This window comes from Cebus imitator, unplaced genomic scaffold, assembly GCF_001604975.1.
Source record: "Cebus imitator isolate Cc_AM_T3 unplaced genomic scaffold, Cebus_imitator-1.0 Scaffold104, whole genome shotgun sequence".
Lineage (NCBI taxonomy): Eukaryota > Metazoa > Chordata > Mammalia > Primates > Cebidae > Cebus > Cebus imitator.
The window spans coordinates 5,849,205-5,875,871 of NW_016107419.1; the positions used below are offsets into that span (position 1 = coordinate 5,849,205).

General features: G+C 41.4%; 1 protein-coding gene across 5 annotated transcripts; it reads left to right on the forward strand.

Moving 5' to 3' along the window:
* Positions 1-1,870: 1,870 nt before the first annotated feature.
* On the forward strand, positions 1,871-25,707 carry PLEKHS1 (pleckstrin homology domain containing S1). Of its 5 annotated transcripts, XM_017537620.2 has the most exons (13): positions 1,871-2,329; positions 5,935-5,981; positions 11,235-11,323; positions 11,435-11,541; positions 12,169-12,303; positions 13,629-13,704; positions 14,606-14,722; positions 16,479-16,601; positions 18,820-18,926; positions 19,418-19,627; positions 20,334-20,435; positions 21,991-22,126; positions 24,844-25,707. In XM_017537620.2, the coding sequence occupies exons 2-13, from the start codon at positions 5,954-5,956 to the stop codon at positions 25,021-25,023; spliced, it is 1,410 nt and encodes a 469-aa protein (XP_017393109.1). In that variant the 5' UTR covers positions 1,871-2,329; positions 5,935-5,953; the 3' UTR covers positions 25,024-25,707. The 5 variants fall into 5 exon arrangements, with proteins under 5 accessions (XP_017393109.1, XP_017393111.1, XP_037597652.1 ...); XM_017537622.2 differs by lacking the exon at positions 5,935-5,981 and having other exon boundaries at positions 1,881-2,329; XM_017537619.2 differs by lacking the exons at positions 1,871-2,329; positions 5,935-5,981 and having other exon boundaries at positions 10,549-11,323.
* The last annotated feature ends 960 nt before the right edge of the window (positions 25,708-26,667 follow it).

The window sequence follows — 26,667 nt, forward strand, 5'->3', positions numbered from 1 at the left end:
ATGGCACTAGATCTGCTCAGCTCCTGGGGAGGCCTCAGGGAGCTTTCTTTTACTCATGGTGGAAGGTGAGGTGGGAGCAGGCATGTCACATGGTGAGAGTAGGAGCAATAGAGTTGGGGGCCACATTTTTTTTTTTTTTTTTTGAGATGGGGTCTCTCTCTGTCATCCAGGCTGGAGTGCAGTGGCACGATCTTGGCTGACTGCAACCTCCGCCTTCTGGATTCAAATGATTCTCCTGCCTCAGCCTCCTGAGTAGTGGGGACTACATGCACCCTCCAAAATGCCTGGCTAATTTTTGTATTTTTAGTAGAGATGGGGTTTCACCATACTGGCCAGGCTGGTCTCGAACTCCTGAACTTGTGGTTCACCTGCCTCAACCTCCCAAAGTACTGGGATTACAGGCATGAGCCATGGCACCTGGCCAATGCCACACATTTTTAAGCAAAGACCTCACTACCACTCACTCACTATCTCAAGAACAGAACCAAGCCATGAGGGACCCACCCTCAAGACCCAACATCTCCAGCCACACCCCACCTCCATCACTGGGGATTACATCTCAACATGAGATTTGGAGGGGACATCCAAACTATATCAAATATAAGGAACTGCTTTTCCTAAATCAAGCAATATTGGTTGTTGGAAATAGATGCTCAGTGCTGCAAAGAAAAATTAGCGCTGAGACAAAGGATCTTTTAGCAACACAATTTTTACTTCCTGGATGGCAGGAAAGGTACCCTTGCTAGCCATCTTGCCATGAGAGTACAATGAACAAAAGAAAACACACAAATGTATTCCTTACGCATTTGGGGTTGTCCTTACTGTTGTGTCTGATCTCTGTTGGCTGGAGCCAGACCTCACAATCTAAACTAAAACCTGATTGGCTAATAACTTAAAACTTTTCTAAACAGGTAAAAGCAACGGCAAGCTGGGACATGCCTGTGAGCACATCCAGCACAGATATCTTGGTTAAAGTACAAGGACATAGAATATACTACGTGCCTGTAAGCATGGGATGTCTAACAGCTATGTGGAATAGGGCTTAACAAAGGGTTATTTGCACACTTACTCTTTAACAAGAAAGGAAACTATAAAAAGGAACTTTTTTACTTCCCACAATGGTCCTGTGCAGGCTATTCTTTAACAAGAAAGGAAACTTTAAAAAGGAACTTTTCAAATTCCACATTGGTCCTGTGCAGGAAGCAACAATATATTAATAATTTCTGCATGCCTGAAGTCCAGCTAGGTTTGCTAAATGAAGGAACCAATAACCCCTACCCTGCATAGAATGCAAAAGAGAAAAACAAAGAAATAACCTCTGTTGAACGCTAACTGTGGATAAAGTACTGTGCTAGATGCTTTTAATATGTCAAATTTTACTTCACTTAAACAAAAATCCTATGACATTACTGTTATCTGTTCCATTTTGCAGATGAGGAAACAGACTCAGAAAACTCAAGTTAACTTGCCAAGACCACACAATGGATCCATGGCAGAGCTGATTCGAGCCCAGCTACCCTCATGAGGATGAGGATTAAAATGATGTACTTTTACTTCTAAAGGTAGTAGACCAGGATAAAATTCATTGTCACTTCTTTCTCTTCCCTAAAAATGTGTAATATGCATGAAAATATACCTACAACCCTTTGGTGGCTGGATACCACTCAGCAGGTGTAAGAATGACCATTTGCTCAGTTGCCATCGGGAGGCTGTGTATGGGAATGCACCTAGTGCCACCCTGCTGATGATAACACCCTCTTATGGCTGAATGAGCAACACTTCCTGGAAAACATTGGCATGTGTTAGAGAAACCAGGCTTTCATTTTCTTATCTGGTACAAAGGAACCCTTTATACCCTTCCCAGGAAGTTATTGGTTAAGATATGGCTGAGGGAGGCAAAGGGGTTTTTTTCAATGGTAGTCACTGCAGAAGGTCAAGGGTAGGCTGATGTTGTTCTCAATAAGGGTTATTGTGACCATGGTCCAAAGTCTGGCAGGAGTTGTTTTTTCTTTTCTTTTTTTTTTTAATTTGTTTGCTTTCATTTTTTTGGTGCTAGACAGCTGGGACACCAAGGGCAGTTCTGTGGCAAGCCACAAGAATCAAGGCCCAGAACTCCCCCTGAGGGCACAGCTTCCATTTCAATTTCTGGCAAGAATGAAATCTGCTCAAGGATAGTCGTTTGGGAATTTCCTGGTGGTTCAAATTTCAAGCAGAGCTTGTGCTCAATCCTTACCCAGGCACCAAGCCTCAGAGTCAGCAGGAGTGAGTTCAGGAATCCTCCGGACAAGGCACCTTCCTGAGCACTGGACCAGTGACTTCTTGGTTTCCAGTAAGTACTGCTTGGTATATCTGGTTTTGACTTCAAAGGCTGGGGTTATCTAGAAGCTTTTTTGCAATTGAGCAACTGCAAAATTGAAAATGGAAGATTTTGCAGATATCCAGTATTTCTCTTATGGGCTCTTTCTTCATAAGCTTCCTAGACTATAGTATAGTCAAAGGGAAATGGGACTGACGTCTTTGTATCTTGTATTCACCAAATCCCAGATCATGTTATAATGAACAGGTTAGGCAGTGATTGTGGGGAGATTCTCCTGAATAAGATCAAACAGCTAAATCAGAAAAGTTTTCTTTTTTGTTTGGGGGCAACAACAAGCAATGGAAGCAGAACTAGGAAAATAATTAATTCTACCTTCTTAGATTGAAGGAAGTGCAAAGTGGTGAAGACCAGCTCTGAAGTTAGAATTCTGGTTCTGCTTATTTTTAATTACGTGATCAAAGTCAAGTTATTTAACCTCTCTGATAACCATTTCCTCATCTGTAAATGGGCACTGTATCATTGTAAAACAGTACAAGTTTTAGAGCATGGTTATGAGGATCTAATGAGATTTTATATGTATATGTGAAATTATTATATGTATACATGAAATCTTTCATATACATATTGCTTAGATGTGCCTGGAATGTATTAAATACTCAAAAAATGCTACCCATTATTAAACAATCACAGAATCATAGAATATCTGAGCTGGAAAGAACCTAACTGGTATTTACTTTATTTTATTTATTTGTATATGTATTTTGAGACAGAGTCTTGCTCTGTTGCCCAGGCTGGAGTGCAGTGGAGTGATCTCAGCTCACTGCAAACTCCACCTCCTGGTTTCAAGCGATTTTCCTGCCTCAGCCTCCTGAGTAGCTAGGATAACAGGCGCATACCACCACACCTGGCTAATTTTTGTATTCTTAGTAGAGACAGGGTTTCACCATGTTAGTCAGGCTGGCCTTGAACTGCTGGCCTCATGATCTAGCCACTTGGCCTCCCATACTGCTGGGATTACAGGCATGAGCCACTGTGCCTGGCCTCAACAACTAGCATTTATTGAGTTTCTATTACATACTGAGGAGTGCTCATCTACAGGGTATCTCAAGTGATGCTCTCAGCAATCTGATGAGGGTGGTAATATTACTATCTTCATGTTACAGATGAAGAAATGGAGGCATAGAGAAGTATTCTAAGGTATCCAAGATCACATTCCTCATAATTCATGGAGATGAAATTTAAACCCAGATGCCAGAGTTAACACTCTTAACCACCACACCCTAATGCCTTATCTGTCCTCTCATTTTTTGGTGGGTGGAGAGATAAAGGAGGAGCGGTCTCAACACATGACTTTGGAGCCCTTCACAGTCACTGGAAGGATAGAGATGTCCTCCAAAGCACACTGACATCCACAGGGCACAGGAAGTGCAAATGTCCTTTGGGAATGTCCAGGAGCATGAATGTAGTGCTGCGTGGAGTCCTGCCAGGAGACATAGGTCCAAGGCACCTCAATGTTCTCTCAAATGCAGTTTATCATTTGTAAAGTGAGCTATCTCAGAATAAGGCCATTCTGAGATGCAAAATAAATAATGTATGTAACTGCATTTTATAAACTTTAAAGGTTTTAGAAATATTTTATTTTTAAAAATTATTTTTTGGCTTTTTGACAAACAGCAACTCAAAAACAGCTTGCAGAAAACACACTGCTTTAAAAATGCCACCCACAGCTAATCTCTCCTGCACAGTTCTCCAATCGGATCGCTGAGTGCCGTGACTCACAGGCTAACAGCTGCATAGGGGGTGTGGCCAAGTCTCATAAACATGGACAGAGGGAAAGGTAATGGGCTGAAAACCACTTGTCCCCAGCTCTTCAGGCAGCGAAATCCTTGAAACTGGGAAGAACCTCATGGATTTGATACAAAATCTCAGGGATAATTTTTTAAATATTGCCCATGACTTTTGGGGAGTGGGAAAGGTTTTAAAGAGGTTATGTTCTCTTTCTCATGCAGAATTGCTCTTCCAGGAAACAACAGCCTTTGGTCTCAATCACTTGGCATCTTTCCCAGTCATCACAGCTCCTTGCACAGAGCTGAGTGTGCCTGCTATACCAGGCGAGAGCTAAGGGCACCAGCTCTTCAACATACGACTTCAGATGCCCCAGAAAAGTTGTAATTTGTTCAAATTATCACTACTGTGATTATACAGGATACCTCAAGGGAGAAAACATTTCCCTAGGGGCAGAGTAGATATGATTCCAGGGTCCAGGAAAGCCATCCCACTGGTCTTCAAAGAGCTTCGAAATGCTCTGACAAACCACCAAAAGCATATTTTGAAAACTTGCCTTAATCTCAGGATTTCCATCTCTGAATATATATATTTTATATATATATGTATTTTTTTTTAATTTGAGACAGAGTCTTGCTCTATTGCCCAGGCTGGAGTTCAGTGGTGTGATCTCAGCTCACTGCAACCTCCACCTTCTGGGTTCAAGTGATTCTCCTACCACAGCCTCCCAAGTAGATGGGATTATAGGTGCCTGCCACCATGCCCAGCTAGTTTTTGTATTTTTAGTAGAGACGAGATTTTACCATGTTGGACAGACTGGTCTCAAACTGCTGACTTCAAGCAATCCACCCACCTCAGCCTCCCAAAGTGCTGGGATTATAGGCATGAACCACTGAACCCAGCCTGAATGTATATTTTTTCATGTCTGTATATTCATATACACACACCTAATTAAAGAATTGCTGTAAGTCACGTACATGCTAAGAATGAATGAGTTTATGTGAAGAAAGGGAGAGGTCAGAAGGGTCAAGGTCTCTGCCTCCTCCCCATCTTACCTGGGGCTGCTTGGGCACCTCCCTTTTTAAGGCCTTCTATTTTGATAGTCTTAATAACTTAAGGTAAAAGTCACCAACAAATTCCTGGTTTCAAAGATGACCTCACCTGCCCTGCAGCCCTTCCCCTGAGGGAGTTCCTTCTCTCTATCCAATGATGGTCATAGGATCACCAGCAGCTGGCCAGGAAAGGAAGTTGGCTCTCAGATTCAGTTTCTGCAGGTTAGCCTCAGCCCCCAGAGTCAAGCAGCCCTGAGGAGGGGCCACTCAGATGGCTGAGGCAGTTGAAGAGGTGGCCTGGTCCTTGTTCTTAAGTTTCCCCTGCAGAAAGTGAGGCCCCGGCATGGAGAAGGGTTTATCTTGGGCTTCCTCTCAGCCAGTGACGCTTTCTCAGCTGCACTGTCTCCATGGCGTCCTGTCCTCTGCCCTGTTCTTACCTCTCCTTGGTGTTGCCATCCCCCGGCTCTCTTATCAAAGCCACTTATGAAGCAAGAAGAGAGAAAGTCCAAGGGAGACAGCTCCTTCAGTCATCTTGACAACACCTCCGCAGAACCACCCACCGTGTGAGGACAAGCTGCTTGGATGAGTCCCGGTTACCGTGGCTACCGTCAGCCTCAGGGACAGGGAGGGAAATACTAAAGAAAGAATGGAAAGGGGAGACTCATAACCTGTCTCAGCAACATCCGTGAGCACAATCCCAATACTCATGGACTCAGTGGCTAGTCAATGAAACACATATACTGTTGCTTGAGGACTAACACTGATCCTTCCTTTTGACAGGCAAGGACACACAGCCGTCATGGAACCCAAACCTCAGAAGAGTCCAGGTACTCGAGGGGTATCATCTCAGAAGCAGAAATCTTTTTATTGAAAATGCCCCACAGTTCACTTCAAGCTAACCAGGATACAGAACTTGGTGGTTTTATGTGCATGTTTTGTTTTGTTTTGTTTTGAGACAGAGTCTTGTTCTGTTGCCTAGGCTGGAGTACAATGGTGCGATCTCAGCTCACTGCAGCCTCCCGGGCTCGAGCGATCCTCTAACCGCAGCCTCCTGAGTAGCTGGCACTATAGACATATACCACCACACCTGCCTAATTTTTGTATTTTTAGTAGAGACGGGGTTTTTCCATGTTCGCCGGGCTGGTCTCAAACTCCTTGGCCTAAAGTGATCCACCCTCTTCAGCCTCCCAAAGTACTGCAATTACAGGTGTGAGCCACCACACTCAGCCCCAGAACTTAGTTTTAGTGGGGATAATGGGTGACATTCTGTGACAATGATTCTTGGTTTGGAGAGTGTAGCAGGAACTTTTGGATTCAGTTGATTATTATATAAGAGTTCACCTGTCTAGAAGTTTAGCATTTTCTGATTCTCATGAGCCAAATTTTCCATTCATTGCCAAAGATGATGTTAATAGCAAACTATGGACCAGCAAAGACTCGAAAATATTTTCTTAATTTTACATGAAACTCGCACTTCAAGAAGCTGCCTGCATTGTCACCAGGGCTTATTATGAGGGAAGCTCAATGTATGGTATTCAAATATCCTTGCTCATATTCATACAATTCTTTGTAGGTGAGTGGATAGAAAAGCTGAGTTTAGGATGAAGTCACTTAGAAGATAAATTATCCAAATTCAACTCAAAAATATTTACAAAGCACCTATTACTAGTAAGTCTCTGTGCTTTATGTACCAGGGGATATACAGATTAATAAATAAGAGTCATTGCCCTCAAAGAGTTTTGAAATCTTATCAGTAGGAGGCTGAGATGGGCAGATAACTTGAGGTCAGGAGTTCGAGACCACCCTAGCCAACATGGTGAAACCCGGTCTCTACTAAAAATAAAAATTCATTGGTTGTGGTGGTGTGCCCCTGTAATCCCAGCAAATCAAGAGACTGAGGCAGAAGAATTGCTTGAGCCCAGGAGGCAGAGGTTGCAGTGAGCCAAGATTGCACCATTGCAATCCAGCCTGGGCAACAGAACGAGACTCTGTCTCAAAAAAATAAAATAAAATCTTGTTGGGAACTTAAACATATGCGAGTCGCTGTGCTGGGAAATTAAGATTAGGCTGTGACGGAAATCATGAGATGAAAGTACATATACTAAGGAGTCTGAAGAAGAAAAAACATGTAAGTAATAATGAGAATCCAGAGAAGTTTTGTAGGGAAGACATTTGAGCTAGACTCTATAGGAGAAGTAGGGATTTAAAAGAAATCAGAAAAGAGGGCACATCCCAGCAGAAGGAATGGCATGACCAATGCAATGAAATGGTGTAGAAGCAGAATATGTCAGAGCAGAATATGCTTATAAGGTAGGACATGGGATAATAGAGGATGAGGCTGCGGAAAGGTGGTGCCATATTGTGCCAGACCTTGACCGTATGTGACAGGTAACTGTTGAAGCCTTTTGAGTATGAAAGTGGCATGGTCAGATTTGCATTTTAGGTTGGTCATATTTTTAATATCTTTACTATAGTTTATTATAATTGTCATATAATAAACTATATATAAAGTATACAATTTGTTCAAGTTTTGATATGAGACATATGCAGGCATACCTCAGAGATATTTCATGTTCAATTCCATGTCACTACAATCAATGAAACATCACAATAAAGTTAGTCACACGAATTTATTGGATTCCATAAAAGTTACATGTACACTACACTGCAGTCGAGTGTGTAATGCCATTACGTCTATGGAAACAATTTGCCTACCTTAATTAAAGATATTTTATTGCCAAAATTTGCTAACAGTCATCTGAGCCTTCAGTGAGTCATAATCTCTTTGCTGGCAGAGGGTCTTGCCTCAGTGTTGATGGCCGCTGAATAATCAGGTTATGGCTGTGGCAATTTCTTAAAATAAGACAACAATGAAGTTGACCAACCACATAGATGGATTTTACTTTCATGAAAAATTTCTCTGTAGCAAGTGATGCTGTTTGATAACATTTTACCCACAGTGGAACTTCTTTCAAAATTTGAATCAATCCTCTCAAACCCTGATACTGATTTATCAGCTGAGTTTACGTAATATTTTAAGGCCTTTATTGTGATTTCAAAAATAAACATAGCATGCTCACCAGCTGTAGATTCCATCTCAAGAAAACACTCTTCATACCCGTTAAGAAGCAGCTCCTTATCTGTTGAAGTTAGAACATAAGATTGCAGCAATTCAGTCACATCTTCAGAGTTCACTTCTAATTCTAGTTCTCTTGTTATTTTCACCACATCTGCAGTTACTTCCTCCACTGAAGGAAGTTTTGAACCCCTCAAAGTTATCGAGAAGTATTGGAATCCACTTCTTCCAGACTCCTGTTCATGCTGTTATTTTGACCTCCTCCTAGGCATCATGAATATTTCTAATGGCATCTAGAATGGTGACTCCTTTCCAGAAGGTTTTCAATTAACTTTGCCCAGAGCCATCAGGGAATCACTATCTATGACAGCTATAGCCTTATGAAATGCATTTCTTAAATAATAAGATTTAAGTTGAAATTATTCCTTGATCCATCTTCCTACTGAAGAGGTGTTGTGTTAGCAGGCATGTAAACCGCACTAATCTCCTTGTACATCTCCATCCGAGCTCTTGGGTGACCAGGTGTATTGTCAATGATCAGTAATATTTTTAAAGGAATCTTTTTTTTCTAAGTCATAGGTCTCTGCAATGGGCTTAGAAATATTCAGTAAACCATGTTATAAACAGATATGCTGTCATCCAGGCTTTGTTGTTTTATTGATAGAGAACAGGGAGAATAGATTTAATATCATTCTTAAGGGCCTTAGGAATTCTTTTTTTTTTTTTTTTTTTTTGAGACAGAGTCTTGCTCTGTCACCCAGGCTGGAGTGCAGTGGCACAATCTCGGCTCACTGCAACCTCTACCTCCTGGGTTCAAGCCATTCTCCTGTCTCAGCCTCCCAAGTAGCTGGGACTACAGCCTGGCACCACCATGCCCAGCTAATTTTTGTATTTTTGCAGAGACAGGGTTTTGCCATGTTCACCAAGCTGGTCTCAAACTCCTGATCTCAGGAGATCCACCTGCTCCAGCCTCCCAAAGTGCTGAGATTAGTTGTGAGCCACCATGCCCTTGAATATATTGTTTTACTTTTTCTTGTTTGCATTTTTTTTTTCTGATGAGTAATCAATATCACTGTTTCTTGTCTTTGTTCTGTATGCAATAGGTCTTTTCTTCCTCTGGCTGCTTTTAAGATTTTTTTTTTCTTTATCATTAGTTTTGAACAATTCAGTTATGACATGCGTGGATGTACTTTTCTTTGTGTATCTTGTGCTAGGCTTCATTAAACTACTGGATTTCTGTGATTATAGTTTTAGGTTTGTAACGTTTTTAGTGTTATTACTTCGAATACTTTTTATTTCTTACTCTCTCACTTCAGGGACTCCTATTACTTGTATACTAGGCTACTTGAAATTGTCCACAGTGTACTGGTGCTCTTTTTGAGTTTTCCAATTATTTTCTCACTGTTTATGTTGATAGTTACCGCTGCCATGCCTGTAAGTACACTAATCTTTTTTTCTACAACATTTAATCTGCTCCTACTACCATCCAGTCTTGTTATTGTTTTTCTGAGACATTGTAGTTTTCATCTCTAAAATTTCACTTTGGATCTTCTATCTTTTATATTTCTCCCTAACTTCTTAAAAATACAGTGATAATAAATGTTTTAATTGCTTTCTCTGCCAATTCTAACATCTGTGTCAGTTCTCGGCCTGTTTTGATTGATTGACTTTTCTCCTCATTATTGATCATGTTTTCCTCCTCTTTGTATGCCTGGTAATCTTGGCTGATTGCCAAACACCACAAATTTTACCTTGTTGGGTCCTGAGTATCTTTGTATTCCTATGAATCTTGAGCTTTGTTCTGGGATGCAGTCAAATTTTTTGGAAACCACTTTCTTCTAAGTCCTTTATGATTTGTTATGCGGGTTTGGAGCAGTGCTCAGTGCAGAGCTAATAATTAGTGTAGAGCTAATTATTCTTCACACTGAGGCAAGACATTCCTGAGAACTCTATCCAATGCCCTGTAAATTATAAGTGTTTCTAGTCTGGCTGGAGGTAACAGGCCCTTTTTCTGAATCTCTGATCTCTTTTAATGGTTCTTTCTCTGGCCTCAGTAGTTTCAGCACACATATGTGTTAATCGGCACTCTTGAATATTTGAGGGAGACAGTAGATGTTGCTCTTTGGCTTAGCAGACAAAAGTAAACCCACTCACTATTGAAAATGGAGTGGCAGAAGTGATTAAATAAAGAAGTTTCTAGAATGTTAGCTGCTTCCCTGTAAGTGATGAAATTACAGGCAGTTTTAATTGTTTCTATATTTTCTAAAATGTCTACAATAAATATGTATTACATTCATTATTTAGAAAAACACAGTGTTGTTAAACACAATATTGTCATTTTTGTTTTCTTCATTTGGGATTTGTTTTTGTTTTTGTTTTAGCTTGGATTTGCCTTCACATACAGACTGTAGGTTTAGTTTGTCCTTAGTTTTGGAAAGGACAGCCTTTACTAAGAAATTAGAGCTTCTTTATTAAGTGAAAACAGAGTCAGGATTTGGTAATACAACTGCTGGGGCTTTTAGGATAGTATCCAGTAATTCTAGGGAGGTGGCTGTGTTTACCTTCCCTCCCTTCCCAACTTCTACAACAACTCCACCTGCTCCCCTTCCCCAAATAGTTTTTGCCACAGCATTTTTAATAGCAGTGCTTTTGCTTTTGTTTGGTAGGCCAAAGGGCAATGCAGAATTATCATGCCTCTGCAATGGAAATAGAGCCAAATTTTGCTCACACGTAGACAGCCAAAGACATACTCTAGAAACAGAAAGCCAGACAGGTATGAGCCAAATTAACATGCTTTCAAATGTTGTTTGAATGAAGGTCTGGGCTGTGGAGAAATAAGAATCAGACATTTGGTCCTTTGTTTTCTTGGGTTATTATAAGTGTTCTTTTCCATAACTACTGAATAATCTGAAGGCCTTTCCGGAGATAAATAGTGTTTTCCAAATGAGGCAGTTCTTTTCAGAAATTTATGAGGAACAAACTGAGTTCTGTTCACTTTTGTTAGGCAAACAATTTACATTTTATTATGAAAATGAAGTCTGCAAACAAGATTACTTTATTAAATCACCACCTTCTCAGCTGTTCTTCTCTGTGGTGAGTATTTGCTATGATTAACAAGCCTCCCACCAGCCTCATGAGCATTTTTAAAAATTCCTTCTTTTCCTCTGAGATTTAACTGAGACATAAAATCTTTTTATTTTTCAGACCTCTTGGAAAAAGCGGTTTTTTATCCTGTCAAAGAGTGGGGAAAAGAGCTTTAGTCTTTCCTATTATAAAGACCATATTCAGCGAGGTGCCATTGAAATTGATCAGTGTGTATCGAACAAGAAACTTTTATAACAACAAATACTATAAAGTCAAACAGTGACAAGTTGCATGCAAATTGAAATTTACATAATCGACCAAAGGAACCAAAGGCTTCAAGCTTGTTATAATATTTGTGATTGAATAGCAGCTAAAATAGTGAGCACTTTGAGTAAAAGATAGTTGAGTATTTGTTTCATAATGTATGTTATATTTGGTAAGTCTTTAATAGGCATTCAGTTAAGGAGTTTGATTCAAGTAATTTGTGGATGAGAGGGAGCAGATGAAATTATCATTTTATAAAGTCAAGATAGATTTTTAAAAAATATTTAGATCAGCTTTTTTTTTGGCCTTCTCTTTAATAAATATGTACCCCAAAATTGAAAAAGATGACTCGTGCAATCAAGAATTCAACCAAAATAGAAATTTTTGAATCTCAGGCTAAACAAAATAATTTTAACTATTAATTAACCAGATCAAAAATCCAAACTTACCTTCTACAATTATTGGGCAATCTTCAAAACGTGGATCAAGTACATCTAAAGTTTTATTCCATTCGAATCCCAATATAAAATATGTCAGTTTTCTATTTCTGTATTTATCCTGGTTTAATACTTTGTGTCTGTATCTAATAGAAATTCGAGTGTAGAAGTTGGCATAAGTAGCCAGGAAAAGATGCAATCTGTGCAGAAGATGTTTAAATGCCACCCTGAAGAGGTCATGTCCATCAGAACCACTAACAGGGAATATTTCCTCATTGGCTATGACAGGTGAGAGAAGTAAGATAACACAGAGCATCTACCGCATGCAAAACAAAAACAAGCCAGAAACAAAACATTTTATCCCCATGAACATGTTCTGAACCCATGCTACAGCCTTGTACACCATCTTGGCAATCTCCGTTATTTGATAAAATATCTTGAAAAGTTACTGAGCTAGTTTCCTAGGGCTGCTGTAACCACATCCTGGGTATCTTGGAACAACAGAAATTTATTGTCTCATTGTTCTAGGGATGAGGAGTCCGAAATCAAAGTATTGGTAGAACCATGCTCTCTCTGAAGACACTAGGGAAGGATCTGTTCCAGGGGTCTCTCCTAACTGTTGGTAGTTCCCTTGGCTTGTGGCAACAAAACTCCAGTCTTCACATGGTGTTATTCCTATATGCCTAGCTCTGTGTCCAAATTTCCCCTTTTTATAAGAACACCAGTGATAATTGGATTCGGAGCCCACTCTATATCAGGACATCCTCATCTTGACTAATTACATCTGCAATGACCCTCTTTCCAAATAAGGTCACATTCTGAGGTATTGGGATATGGAACTGAAACACGCAAACTGGATGGGGAGGGTGCATTTCAACCATTAACAATCACCATCACCCCAGAGGCATTCCATGTAAAAGAACCCAATACACAAACATCTACACAAGCAAGCTGCGTATATTAGGTAGGAACTAGGCTTGCCCTCTAAGAAGCATGCAGTTTTTAAGAGGGGCTTCTCTAGTCCTAGCAAAGGTGCCTAGTGGACTCTTCATGGATGATTATCTGCTTGAGGTAGAGGCAAAGCTGGTGTGGGGGAGACTGTGCAGAGGAGGGGGGCAATGCCAAAACCAACATATGAAAACGCTGATCTGCTTCAAATTGAGCAAAGCTTTAAGTTGTCCTGTGATCCCATAAAAAAAGATGTGACTATACAAATTCATTCAAGCACATTCTTCATCAATGCATGCGCTCCTAAGGGAAGGCATACCTGCAGAGTTACACAAAAATGGCACTGACAGGTTAGGGGGCTCGCTTGAGAACACAGAGGATATCAGTGTCAAAGCCGAAAGCCCCAAACCCTGTGATTACTACCATTATTTTCTACTTTTCTTCCCTTTCTCTGAGCTTTCCTTGCAGAGGTGGCTGAACATTAATTTTAGTGTGCAAATGTGGAGGTGGTGAAGCCATTTAAGCTACTTAGGAAAAATCCTTATTTTGCTGGTACCTGCTTTCACTGCCATTCTAACCTGCATAAAAGAATCCTTCCCTGGTTCAAAAGGAGTGTAGGCACTATTGTTGCCACATGTCAGCTGAAAGTTTATTCCTATCAACAGGGAGAAGATTAAAGACTGGGTCTCCATCATGTCATCATTATGCCGGGATATAAAAGCAACACATCAGAACACAGAGGTGACTCCACATCACTAATAATATAACAGGGCACCTGAACACAACCCTCTTTCAACAGAAAACAATGGTAGCTGTCTTCTGCCTCCTTAGCAACTGGCATTAATGCAAGGAATAAATAAGTGAGAAAATGTACATCCTTATTACTTTTTATGATTAACAATAGGAAAAAAATTCTTTTGTGTTTTGCGAGAGAGCTGAAATACAGACACTTCGAATTTTTATTATTGTGGTAGAGAAAGGAAAAGTTAACTGTGGCATTTTTAAGTAGTAGCTTAGAATACAGTATTTTTGCATCATTGTTATTCAAAGTGCATAACAAGCTTCCTTCTGAATGACTAAGTCTAGGGCAGTTTCTATAAAAATGTTTTTCATCTATCTTGCATTTTTAATAGAATGTCTCTTTCATGTGAGTGGTTAGTAGTTTTAAGGTTTTAATTTATTTCATAAGGGCCTCTAGTAATGTCCCCAAGTCCTTTTTCAAGGTGGACCTTTATAGATGGAACTTTGGCCCCTCGGTATCTTCTGTGACATGTTTTCTAGGTTGTTCCATGCTTACGGCAAAAGCCAAAGAAAAGGAGAAATCAAGGCATGTCTTCAAGTAGATGGAAATGATTAGAGAAAAGGGAACTGGGGCAGAGGGCGTCAGAAAGAGACAGTCGAGAACATAGGTTGAGGGCAACGCTGGTCATCTTTGAGGGTCAGGCTAAATGTCCTCAAGGGTTTGGAGACAGGAGAGAGACAGGTTCAGCCCTCATCTTGGTGAGATAATGCTGGCAGGCCAGCCGCAGGAATGTTAGATCGCTGTGGGGAAAGACAGGAGGCAAGGAGCCCATTTCTAGAGTGAAAATTTATTTCAGACAGAGATCAACTGTGCCCTGACTGATTCCTTTTCTGTGAGCAGGAGGAACTCTCACCGGGTAATAAAAGAACTCTCTTCTACCCCAGCCTTCTCCTTGGCCCTTCCAGCACATCAGAGCCTATTGGCTCCAGCTCGCCAAGAAACGGTCTCCAAGATGTGGTAATGGGGCTCACTTCTTTCTCAGGACACCACACCTGGGAGTCAGCTAATGCTTCGGAATCTTACCAATTAGCAATTGCATTTAACCATGCCCACCTTCCTCAAAGCCTGATGTACTATAAGGATGATTCTTAGCCCTGATGTTTATCCCATATCACACATGAGCCTCATGGCTTGCCCTGAATACCTCTCAGTGTATTCATCCATTTTGGATGCTCTTTATATGCTTTGGGTATGGCTAGGGTAAGATCCCTTTGCTAAACCAAAACCTGGCTGGCAACTTCTTCCTTTCTTTCACACAGAGGGCACAGATCCCTCTGCCAAAAGATTTCCCGACCACCACCTGATTTCTGCCCATTCTGTCTGTACTCCTCAGGCAAAGGCCAAGTTTCTTGTTAATTTCCTCCCTTTACCCTGATCAATCTTCAATCTTGCTTCCCATTCATTATAGCTGTCTATCACTTCATCCTCATTTTTAATGAAATCCATTTGAGGACCTAAAATATAATGTACCTGCTTCTTGAAAGTGACTCATAATTGGACCTTCAGCTTTTTTGGATTTGTAATGTTCCCAGCTTGGGATATGAGTCATAAACATGCCAACTGGTTTCATCTCTGTCATGGATACTATTTTGTTCCTTAGAGACTTAGCCATTGACTTTGCCCTGTCCATGTATTACCAAGCCCATCTAATGAGTCCCATCCCTTATGTTATCTAGTTGGTAACTCTCCAACTATTTTGAAAGCTTTTCATAGCATATCAAATTCACCATGCCAAACACCTCCCCTCAGTTCTTCCTTTAGTGAGTAGAAATGGTGGTATGCAGCAGTTAGGAAGCCTCACTCTTTTCAGTATGTACCTGTTGCTTTCCACTCATGATATCTCCTTCCCCCTAGAGATAACATTATTGGTCATTTTGCCTTTTCACACTATAGATCCAGTAATTTTTAAACCAGCTCAAGTTAAGAGTACTATTTGCCTTGCTTGGTGGTGGTGTTGCTGTTGGTTAAATTAAGTGGGGAATCTTCCTTTTCCCCCAGCTCACCATGATCTGGCTCCATGAACTTGGATCTTAAAATGTGGACAGAACTTAAACATACCTAATTTTTTAAAACGTGCCTTCTTTCTAGAGAACATTCAGGGTCTTTTCCAAACTCCCTGCTCTGAGGCATTGTTCTTGGAATTTTTCTGCCATGCAAAGAATGTACTTTAGTAGAATATTATATATCTGTGGGGAAGGGAAGACAATAGTGGTTGAATCTAGATCATCTGGAAGCCTATAATTCACACTATCACATAATCAACACAGCCAAATTACATTGCTATGGAAATGGTGGAAGTGTGTGAGCAGAACGCAAAAGAAAAATATGGAGCAGGAGAGAAGGCGCAACGCCGTGACTCTGGGTTAACTACATTCTCAGATGGCATTGGATGATAACAGGAAAAATGTGAGGATGGGGACTCCAGAGTTTAGTGACTTAGAAAATCACCCACAGAAGGAAACCACTTGTTCTGAGTGACTGTTCCAAGAGATAGAGAAAAAAAGCCTGAGTGACGGGCTTATATTTTTTCATCCTCAGTGTTGACCCAGACTCAAGAGGCAAGTTCGACTTGTGGGAGCTTTCAGATATAACCCTGGAAGACCCTGTGGTCTTTTTTAACCTAACTAATTTATTATGGCTTTTCCAGAATGCATGTGATTTAATTCCATCTCTTGCAAAGAAAAAGCAAAGCATTTTTGTCTCTTTTCTTCAGCATTTAATGGAAAAAAGTTCTCCAGGACTTAGGCAAGCTCATCTGCAAGATTTGTCATCAGAAACCACTCAAGATACGGAGGAAGAGAGTCATTATCTTACTCCTCGAAGTGTTCTTTTAGAGGTAACCCCTTCTTGTCCATTCATCATTTGATCCTTTAACAAATACTTACTGAACCCCTGCCATGCACTTTTTGTGCAACACTAGGCGAGGGTCAGTGGGAACACAGAGATAAATCAAATACAGATGATGAGCCTATGGCGCTGACACTTGACTAGGAGCCAGTGGTAATACAAGAGAGAAGGGTTCTATGCTAAAGAGAGATGCTTATAAAATACCAGGGGTGCATCAGCATTGGGAAGAGGAGATGACTTTCAAACAAAAAAATCAGGAAAATTTCAGGGATGAGATGACATTTGACTATACATTATGAGTACAATTTGGACGTGGGGGATTGACTTGAGGAGTCTTTCTGTTCTGCATTCTTAGCAGAAAGAATAATGTGAGCCAAGGTCCTTGGGTGATCAGTTGTGTGCTGTGTATCGATCAGTCTATGGATCAGTTGGAAGTCCTTACTGAATGCCTTCTGAGCAGTAGTCACTGTACTGTACAGGGCATGGTGGCTAAACTAATGCTCCTGACATCACCTTGCCTTCACAGAGCACACAGTCTTGTCAGTTATCACAGGATAATTCTGCACAAAAGACATGGTCAACATGCTCCAAAAGCAATAGGAAAAGGACAGATTTTTTTTCTCTCTACTAGAGTCAAGGAAGGCTTCCAGGATGACACGTCATTTGATGTGTGTATGGGGAATAGCTCAGTGGGCTAGAGTGCATGGAAGGCATAGTGGGAGATGAACAGAAGAAAAGAGCCAGCCCAAGATGGGTCTTGAATTCCAAGTTGACTTCATTCTGTAGACAGCATAGGGGAAGTGATGGCTTCTGAGTTGGGAAGTGTCAAAACCCGAATTATCCTCCATTACTGTAATATATATAATTATCCTCCATTACTATAATATACTATAACCCAGCAGCTATATCTGCCATAGGCTGCAGAGGGAAGAGAATGGAAGTGGAAGATAAGAAGACAGAATGGAGGGTGGGAATGCTGTATCATTTCCCAAACTGGGGTTTTTTTGTAAGATGGTGACATATGTTTATATAAAAGAAACATTCTAGGTCAAATAAGTTCTGGAAACATCCAGTTAAAATAAGTTAAACAAGCTTCTTAGCAGAATTCCCAGAGCATTTAGTATGCAGTGGTACATTGTAAATGGTCAAGTCAGATACAACACATGGCATTTCCCAATCTCATTTGAGCACAGAGTTCTTCTTTCACCAAAGTATTTTCATATTTGTGTTTCCTGGGATGCAGTCTTTTATGATAGCCAAACAATCAGATGTGTATTGAGCATCTGTTATAGGCCTGGCATTTGCTAGGTACTTTATGACAGCCAAAGTCTAGTAAAGCAAACAAAACTAACCTAAAAAGACCAAAAAAAAAAAAAAAAAAAAAAAGAATAAAACCTAAAAAGAAAAAAAAAAAAAAAAAAAAGTACAAAATTATACAATGGAGATTGAGAGAAAGGAGAACTCTGCAGTAGCTGAGATGATCAGAGGGGGCTGTGGGACTCCAGCCAGGCCTGAACACGATTTCAATAGGCAGAAAGGAAAGGTGACACTCTAGGTGAGGAAGACAGCATAAACATGGGGATGGAAGAGCACCATTTGCAGGGGGCCAGTGGGAAGACTGGCTTGATTGGAAGGAAGGTTTTGATCATGGGTTAACGATGAACTTAGGTAGGCCTTAGGGTTTTTGAGCAATCATTGCCACAAGTGACTCTCTTGTTCTAAGGGGGCTATTGAGAGCCTTCTAAAGGCAGTATTTTTCTAGACCACTGTAGTGTCCCTGAAGCCACTTGGGCTGCCTGTGAGCATAGTAGCCTGAGACCAGCTTCACACTGTGTCAAAGTGCCATAATTCTATCCAACCAAGTGCCATAATTCTATAGTAGAACTGACTGGGGGAAAGCTTTCATGTTCTTAAGTGCCTAATGGTGAAACAAAAAGGTAAATAGCAATTTAGTTCAATAGAAATAACACTTGTGTCAGGAGCCTGAGGGATCCAGGAGAAGAAATTGACTTTGAGTCTGCCAGAAGCTTTGCTGATTCAGTCTCTTGGAGGTAAGGTTGGTTGATTATTTCCCAAATGTGAACCATGTTCATCCACTGGAAGGTGTACGTACTACATCAGAGCTCAGAGCTATAAACACTAGAAATAAGAAGGTACCTGACTTATTGGTAAGATAGGATTCTTACATGTACTCCTCTTATCTACAGTTGGATAATGTCATTGCTTCCAGTGATTCTGGTGAATGCATTGAAACTGATGGTCCAGACCAGGTCTCTGGAAGAATCGAGGGTCATTATATGTCAATGAAATCCTGGTAAGTAAAAGTGCCATTTAAAAATTTGATTTTTTTTCATCTGCTGTTATGGGACAGTGACCATCAGTTCATTTTAATAGTTCATAAACTGATGCAAAACATGACCACAGCCCAGATTCCACATGTCATTCAGGCATCTGAACACACAAAAACGAGGGAGTCGTTTCTCCACCCACTGAAAACCACTGGTGACAACCTCAGGACCTTTTCCATCTCCCGAGGAAGTTATTTTCTACTTTGTGTTTATGTCTCTCATACTCTCACTTCTGTCCTTTAATCCCTGTAAAGAGTAATTTTGATTCCATATCCATTTTTAGAAGGAAGTTTTGTTGGATTTGATTCTAACCGTGGCTGTGATTCTGATAGTTGGACATACTTCAAGACCTTGTTAGTCTTCACATGTCTGTTAGTGACTTAAATCTGACACACACAGGGGAACACTGCAGAAACACATGCTAAAATTGGGTTTGTTTTAACTTCTTATACTCTAGTTTTTTCAAAGAGACACCCCGTGAGTCTGTGGATAGCAGCAAAGAGGAACCCCAGACCCTTCCAGAGACCCAGGATGGGAGCCTCCACCTGCAAGAACAAGGCTCAGGGGTTGATTCGTGTCTTCCCCCTGCCAATACTGAAGCACAGAACACAAATGACAAAAAGGGGTCGGCCTCACTAACTATTGTGCAATTGTCTATACTCATCAAGTAAAGCTCTAATTTCTAAAACTTTATGGGCCCTAAGAGCAAGGCAGGCTCCCTCTCACTATTTTTTACTTAGAATTAAAATTTAAAGCAGTTCCTAAAAATCTCCAAGTCAGCCAAGAACCTGACCATCTTCTCCCTGTCACTGATATTGTGGCCAAGGAAAGGGAATGATAGAGCTGGGCTGGAGTAAAGTGGTCCCCGGGGCTGGGGTGGCATTTTCAGCTATTTTTAAAAATTATCCCTTGGCTAGTCTTTCAGGTCCCAGGACTTGGGATCCACGTGGATCTGAGTAGTCTGTCACTCAGTTTTTACATGAGTATAATTATAGGCATGCAAGTTGCATGAGGCTTCCTTATAGATCAGGAATGGGTTATTTAGTACTTAAGTGATACCAAGAGCATTTGGTACAATAGTTGTAATTTTAACTCTTTGCCATAACTTCTACGGAATCATTTCCAGACTGGCCTGATGTGGACGGTTATATAACCAATTGAGTCCATTTTTGCCTCCATTCCTGTAACCTACCATCCACTACCACATCCCAAGAGGATTCTTCAGTAAATTTATATTATTCTCCAAATGTTTTGGACAGCCTTTACCTGGACAATATCATCTCAGAAATAGAGGCCACAAATGTGCTCAGAAAGTACAGCTGAGAGCCCGGGCCAGGTGCCTGATGTGACTTTTACAAATGTCTTGTTCGTAGTAACATCCCTGATGAAAGCCAAGTGGAGGAACTGAACATTTTCCTTTCTCCTCCTGATGTCATAAACTATCTTGCTCTCACTGAAGCCGCAGGACGGATATGGTAGGTTGGAGATTTGACTGTTGTGGATTATAAATGGGGCTGGGAAGCTATAAAAGGAACAATGACATTTTGAAACACTGTATTTGGCAACCCTGACTGTTGTCTTGCTGTTGTAACAAAAAAGTCTTAGATTGTGGCAGAAATCAGGGTATTGTGTAAGAAAGTTAGCCGGGGGTTGAGGGAGAGGAATAACAGGACCCAAAAGTTCAGGAAGCAACACATTTCTGGCTTCTCAAAGGGAGGAAGAATGGGCAGGGATACACAGGGCCCAAGGACATCATTTCCAATCACAGTACAATGAGGATTTGATGAATGAGTGAAATTAGCAAAGTCAACAAGAATCAAAGGTCTAGGCTGGGCATGGTGGCTCATACCTCTAATTCCAGCACTTTGGGAGGCTGAGGCGGGGAGATCACCAGGTCAGGAGATTGAGACCATCCTGGCCAACATGGTGAAACCCCGTCTCTACTAAAAATTTTAAAAAAATTAGCTGGGTCTGGTGGTGCGCACCTGTAATCCCAGCTACTCAAGAAGCAGAGGCAAGAGAATCTCTTGAACCCGAGAGGTGTAGATTGCAGCAAGCCAGGATCGCACCACTGCACTGCAGCCTGGGCAAGAGAGTAAGACTGTCTCAAAAAAGAAAAGAATAGAAGGTCTGTAAGAAGAAAGTATATCAGGTTCTAAGACTTCCAGACAAGAGGTAAAAAAAAACAAAACAAAAAAAAAAAAACCCTGCTACTCACAGACACAGACACAGACACAAAAGACTGTGTGGCAGAGAATTTTCTTAGAGTAATCTCTGCCTATTTGATATGGCATTTTTTTTACAGACTTTGTAATTTATTTTGATGGAAGATTACATCTTTATGAGGGAAGAAAGCTCTTTAATGTAAACACTACACATTAGTTGTCTTATAAGTTCTAAGAAGAGAGGAACCACATTTACCATTTTTCCAAATATTCCACAATCTAAGGCTCAATAAACACTTGACCAAAACTGTGGGCTCCTCTGTAACTGAATTGCTTCATTCTTTAATTCATTTATTTGTTCATTAGATATTCATTGTGTAATCATTATGTCCTTACTTCCAACAAATCCTGAGCACTCTTTCTTTACCTGGAACCATGGGGTTTTAAAAATTAAAAAACAAACAACAAAAAGGTGTCATCATACTTCTGGGGTCATGTAGCCTGGTGAAAAAAGACAGCCACACAAACAAGTAAATGTAAAATGCATTTTATTTAAAAATGTAACAAATCAGGTAGTCACACAATATAATAGAAGTCCAGGGTAGGGGAGATGAATTATAGCAGAGGAATGGAATCTAGGACTTTATGGGGCTTTGTAAGGGCAATGTAATTTGAGCTGGGCTTTGGAGGAAGGGTTAGGCTCCTATACTAGATAGAGGAAACAATATTCCAAACAGGAGATAGTCTACTTCAGAGGTGGTGCCATGTGACCTAGAGTCAGGAGACCCTGTAGACTCCACGCGTGCCCTGCCTTCTTGGCAAGCTCAGCCTCACACTGGTGTTGGATGTTGTATTCCCACTGCAGTGTGGCTCAGTGGGAAGGCCCCCCACGTCTGGGATGCATATTTTGCCACGGAGATCATCTTTTGGCGGTGAATGGCCTGAAGCCCCAGAGCCTGGAGGAGGTCTCCTTGTTTCTCGCCCGGTCCATCCAGAAGGAGGTGAGTCGTACTGACCAGCCCTAAACAGGGCAAATCAGTACCAGATGGAACAAGATCAAAGTCTTAGACAGAGTCTGAAAACTACCCTGAATACTAATAAGGCTCCCCCTTCTTCCACCAAGTGCAAATAACAGAATGCTCCTTCAAAACTCTTTTAGGATTCTTTCATATCAAGTAGCATCTGGAGAAGGCACTGGGCTAAGAGACAGAGCACCTGGGTTCAGGACCTCAGATCAGCACGAGGTGGCATGAAATCAGATGGGTGCAGGGTCCAAACGAGCTCCTTCAACCAATTTGTGCGGTGTTCTTTTCTGTAAAATTATGGCTAATGATGGTGCTGGTTGTGGGAAAATTAAATGAGATAATATGTGTAACGTGCTTACAAAGGTGACTGGCACATATTAGGTGCTTGATAAAGTTACTAGTTACTTTTACTTCTACTACAACTAACCATGGAATGTTATACAAGCCCATTTTTTAAAGCTTCAGTTTCCTCATCTCAGAAACTGTCATAGCCGTAGCTTCCTCATAGAGTATTGCAAGAATTAAACATAATGTTTGGTGCTGGGCATGGTGGCTCACATTTGCAATCCCAGCACTTCAGAAGGCCAAGGCAGGAGGATCACTTGAGCCTAGGAGTTCAGGGTTACAATGAGCTATGGTTGCACCACTGCACACCAGCCTGGGAGACAGAGCGAGACCCTGTCTCAAAGAAAAACAACAAAAAACAAACCATAATATATGGGTATGCACTGAGCATGTTACGTTTTTTCAAGGACTAGCTATTGTCCTGAATATCACTATGGTCTTCATGATGTTAATTCCTTCCGTGGTCTACTTTTATTTCTAACTAGTCTTATGACCTTGGGAAATTCACTGCCTTCTCTGGACTTCAGCTTATTCTCACTAAAGTAAAAGGCTGGTTTTCAAACTGTGCTTCTTGCACCCCTGGGATGGAGGTGAAAGGAGAGGGGAGGAAGGAGAGAGTATGCTGGGTCTTCAACTGGAGAAGCTCACGTTTATCTTTTATGAAAAAAGATTAGTCCAATCTTTCCTGTAAGCTTTCCTGAAGAAACAGTTCCTTGTCTTCAGATTTCTGAAAACTATTGTATTAGATGATTTCCAAATTTCTTCCAGCTCTGGGAAGTTTTTGATTATGTAGCATATCTATGTTAAGAATATGTCTTATCTCTTCTGCACTACATAATAATCCCTTTGGTCATACGAATTGTGCTATCCCTATTACTCATTACCCTAAATGAGTAATCCCAGTGAGGATGAGTGAGTGAGTTGTCTAAGATACACAACTAGTTAGTGGCAGAGCAAGCACACATTCATTCACTTTCTATTTATTGAGCATCTACTGGGTGCTGGATACTGTGCTAAATTTAAGAGCTACAAAAATGGCCTCAGCCTGAGTTTAAGAAGCTGACAGAAAAGTGGATGAAGCAGGCATGTTACATGCTACTTACAATAGTGTGCGTGCCCTGAGATATGAACACAGGGCCTTAGGATCACACAGGTAGAATGGAGTAAACCTATATGAAGGAGGTCCGGATGGTGTCTCAAAGAAAGTAGTGTTTGGCTTGGGTTTTGAAGACTGGATGGGAGTTTGCATGGTGGAAAAGAAGTAGATTTCAGGGCCGCAGTCCAACAATCTGGTAACTATAGTACATTTTCTCTGCTGAAGATCCACACAGGGGCCAAGTGGTCAACAGAAGCTTCTGAACTTTTCTGAAAATTACCAAACACTACTCTGACCCAAAGATCCAGGCATTAATTCAGAAGCCAAGAAGAGTTTTTGCCTGTGAGCAGATCCAGGAGCTGTGCCTGGGTGTTGCTGGCTGCAGTTTATCCTGACTGCCTTTCTAGACTGCGGACTCATTGCATGAGAAGGGGGCAACTGCATTTCTCTTGTGCTGGTTCTGCCTCCCCTTTCTAATTGATAACAACCCCTAGATGCTACAGAAAAATATTCAGTATCCATCTTCACGATTATCTGGAAGATCAGAAAATTCCCTTACTTCCCACTGCCACCATTCCTGACTTATTTGTGTTCATGGATATCCACCGCTCTTTTAAAATTCAAACACATGGTCCCTGGAAGGAAAAAGAATATTGGAAAAGGGAGATGTGGAACCAAAGAAAGAACAGCCATTGGCCCTCGATGTTTGAAAGTGCCCAAGCCAATCCATTTACTCTCCTCCCTGTCATGCTACAGATGAGGGAATTGGCGGTTGGGGTGGTAACAGGGCAGGGACAGGGAGGGGAGAGAACTGAGATTTTAAAAGGAAGGGGAGAAGGTGTGTGCAGGAGAAGGACCTGAGAGGTGGAGAAACTGATCAAGGAGAAACTGATCAAGTTTCAATTTTCTACCAGTCTTGTCTGGATGAGTCCCGTCTGGTGGTTGCATTTTGATTCACTTGTTTCAAGAAGCCTTTTTAATTCTTGGTGCCTTTGGGCCCCTTAGAGCACCGTCAATGCTCCCTGGATCCTTCCTTAAAAGTTCAGGCCCATGGACACCAGAAAATAAAAATCCACCTTCCACCCAAGTAGCCAAGTAAGTCATCCCTGTCTTCTTCTGGCCCAGATATTACAGTTCACCACAGGACTGTCTTCAAAACCAGCTCTAAAGGGTATGAATGAGGACAGATTGGGAAGCAAGAATCTTAAAGATAATCTGTAGTCATTTAACTTTCTTTTTTCTTGTGTTTTAGAAAATAAAGCTTACTATCGGCAGGATCCCAAATTCAGAGAAATTCCATGCTGCATCCTGTACGTGTTCCTTAAAATGCCAAAGTGCTGCACCTTCTCAACTGGATAAGCCTGGAGTGGCGAGGGCACCAAAGAGGAGTCCCGCCATTAAAAAGAACCAGCAGAAAGGAGCCGGGGAGTAACACACCCCAGAGTGGCAGAACAGGATGGAGCCGGGACTGTCTGACTCCACCACGCACTGCTGCCTGTAATAGGAGATGGTCTGCACGCCCCTCTGAATTTCTGCATCTGCATCTTAACCATGGGGGTGACTACCCCTCTCTGGCTATTGCATCAGAGATGTTGAGAGGGTCACATGGATGACTGGAGAACCCAAGTGCAATGGAAGCCCTTATTATCTCAGCTATTGTCCCAGACACCACAGACACAGATTGGATCAGTCCTTCATGTAATACATCCTGCGTTCTGTGAGGATGTGGTCCACATAATTCCTTCTTTGTTAAGGGATATACAGTTCCCAAGGCAAGATTCCCAAGAGAGATGTGATACCTGATCAGACTTCCCAAACACCTGCCTCTCATCAACCCCACAGGCCAGAGTGCTGAGACAGAGTGGCCTTTTGGATTCAATAAGTATCTCTTGTTCTCATAAAGACTTAGCAACTATTTTAGAGTCATAGCAGTTTGGGTCATATGCAGCCAATATCAGCTTGCTCTATAAGCAATAACAGAGCTACTTAGCACTTCAAGGTTGAAAGTTCTTTCTTAATAATGGATGCATTGATTAATTGATCCTGGAAGGGCAAAGGAATAAAATCTTTTTTTTTTTTTTTTTTTTTTTTTTTTTTTTGAGATGGAGTCTCACTCTGTCACCCAGGCTAGAGTGCAGTGGCAAGATCTCAGCTTACTGCAACCTCTGCCGTTCAAGCGATTCTCCTGCCTCAGCCTCCTGAGTAGCTGGGATTACAGGTGCCTGTCACCATGCCTGCATAACTTTTGTAGTTTTAGTAGAGATGGGATTTCACCATCTTGGCCAGGCTGGTCTTGAACTCCTGATCTCATTATCCACCTGCCTCGGCCTCCCAAAGAGCTGGGATTGCAGGAGTGAGCCATCCCACCCAGCCCGGCCAATAAAATTCTTTCTTACAAATAGGAAAACAAAGGCAGAGAGCTAAATCACTAATCAAATCAGGGAGTGATAGAGCAAAAGCAGGCTTCAGAAAGCATATTTTACCATGCTGTTGTTTCATGTGGAAGAAACCAAGGCCTGGAGTGATGAAAGGGGTACCTTCTTTGTTTCTCCAAGTTTCATAACCGTTCAGTTGCAGAACCAAGAATCTAAAACCAGCTCTGGGAAACAAATGTCCTGATGCCAGCCTTGTATTTGGACTCGGATTTGAAAATACCTTCAGCACTTAGAAGAGACATTCAAATACATTTCATTTCTGTTACCCAGATTGTTTGGAAAGTATTAAAATTTTTTTCATTTACATGTTGATATGGTTTGGATCGGCATCCTTTCCAAATCCATGTTGAGTTGTAGGCCCCAGGGTTGGAGGAGGGGCCGGGTGGGAGGTGGTTGAATCATGGGATTGTGGGGGTGGATTTCTCATGAATGATTTAGCATCATCCCCTTGGTGCTATTCTCATGACAGTGAGTAAGTTCTCGTGAGATCTGGCTGTTTAAAAGTGTGCAGCACCTCCTCCCTCACTCTCTTCCTTCTGCTCCTGCCATGTAAGACACCTGCTCCTTCTGCCATAAGTAAAAGCTTCCTGAGGCCTCCCAAGAAGCAGATGATGCCATGCTTCCTGTACAGCCTGCAGAAC

What these genes read in the sequence shown, in the direction of transcription:
- PLEKHS1 (XM_017537619.2), top strand. Translation starts at nt 11,174, where the DNA reads ATGAGGCAGTTCTTTTCAGAAATTTATGAGGAACAAACTGAGTTCTGT. An exon ending in CAACACATCAGAACACAGAG is followed by an intron (nt 13,705 to 14,605) that starts GTGACTCCACAT and finishes TTCTGTGAGCAG; the next exon opens with GAGGAACTCTCACCGGGTAA. An exon ending in GAAACGGTCTCCAAGATGTG is followed by an intron (nt 14,723 to 16,478) that starts GTAATGGGGCTC and finishes TCTTTTCTTCAG; the next exon opens with CATTTAATGGAAAAAAGTTC.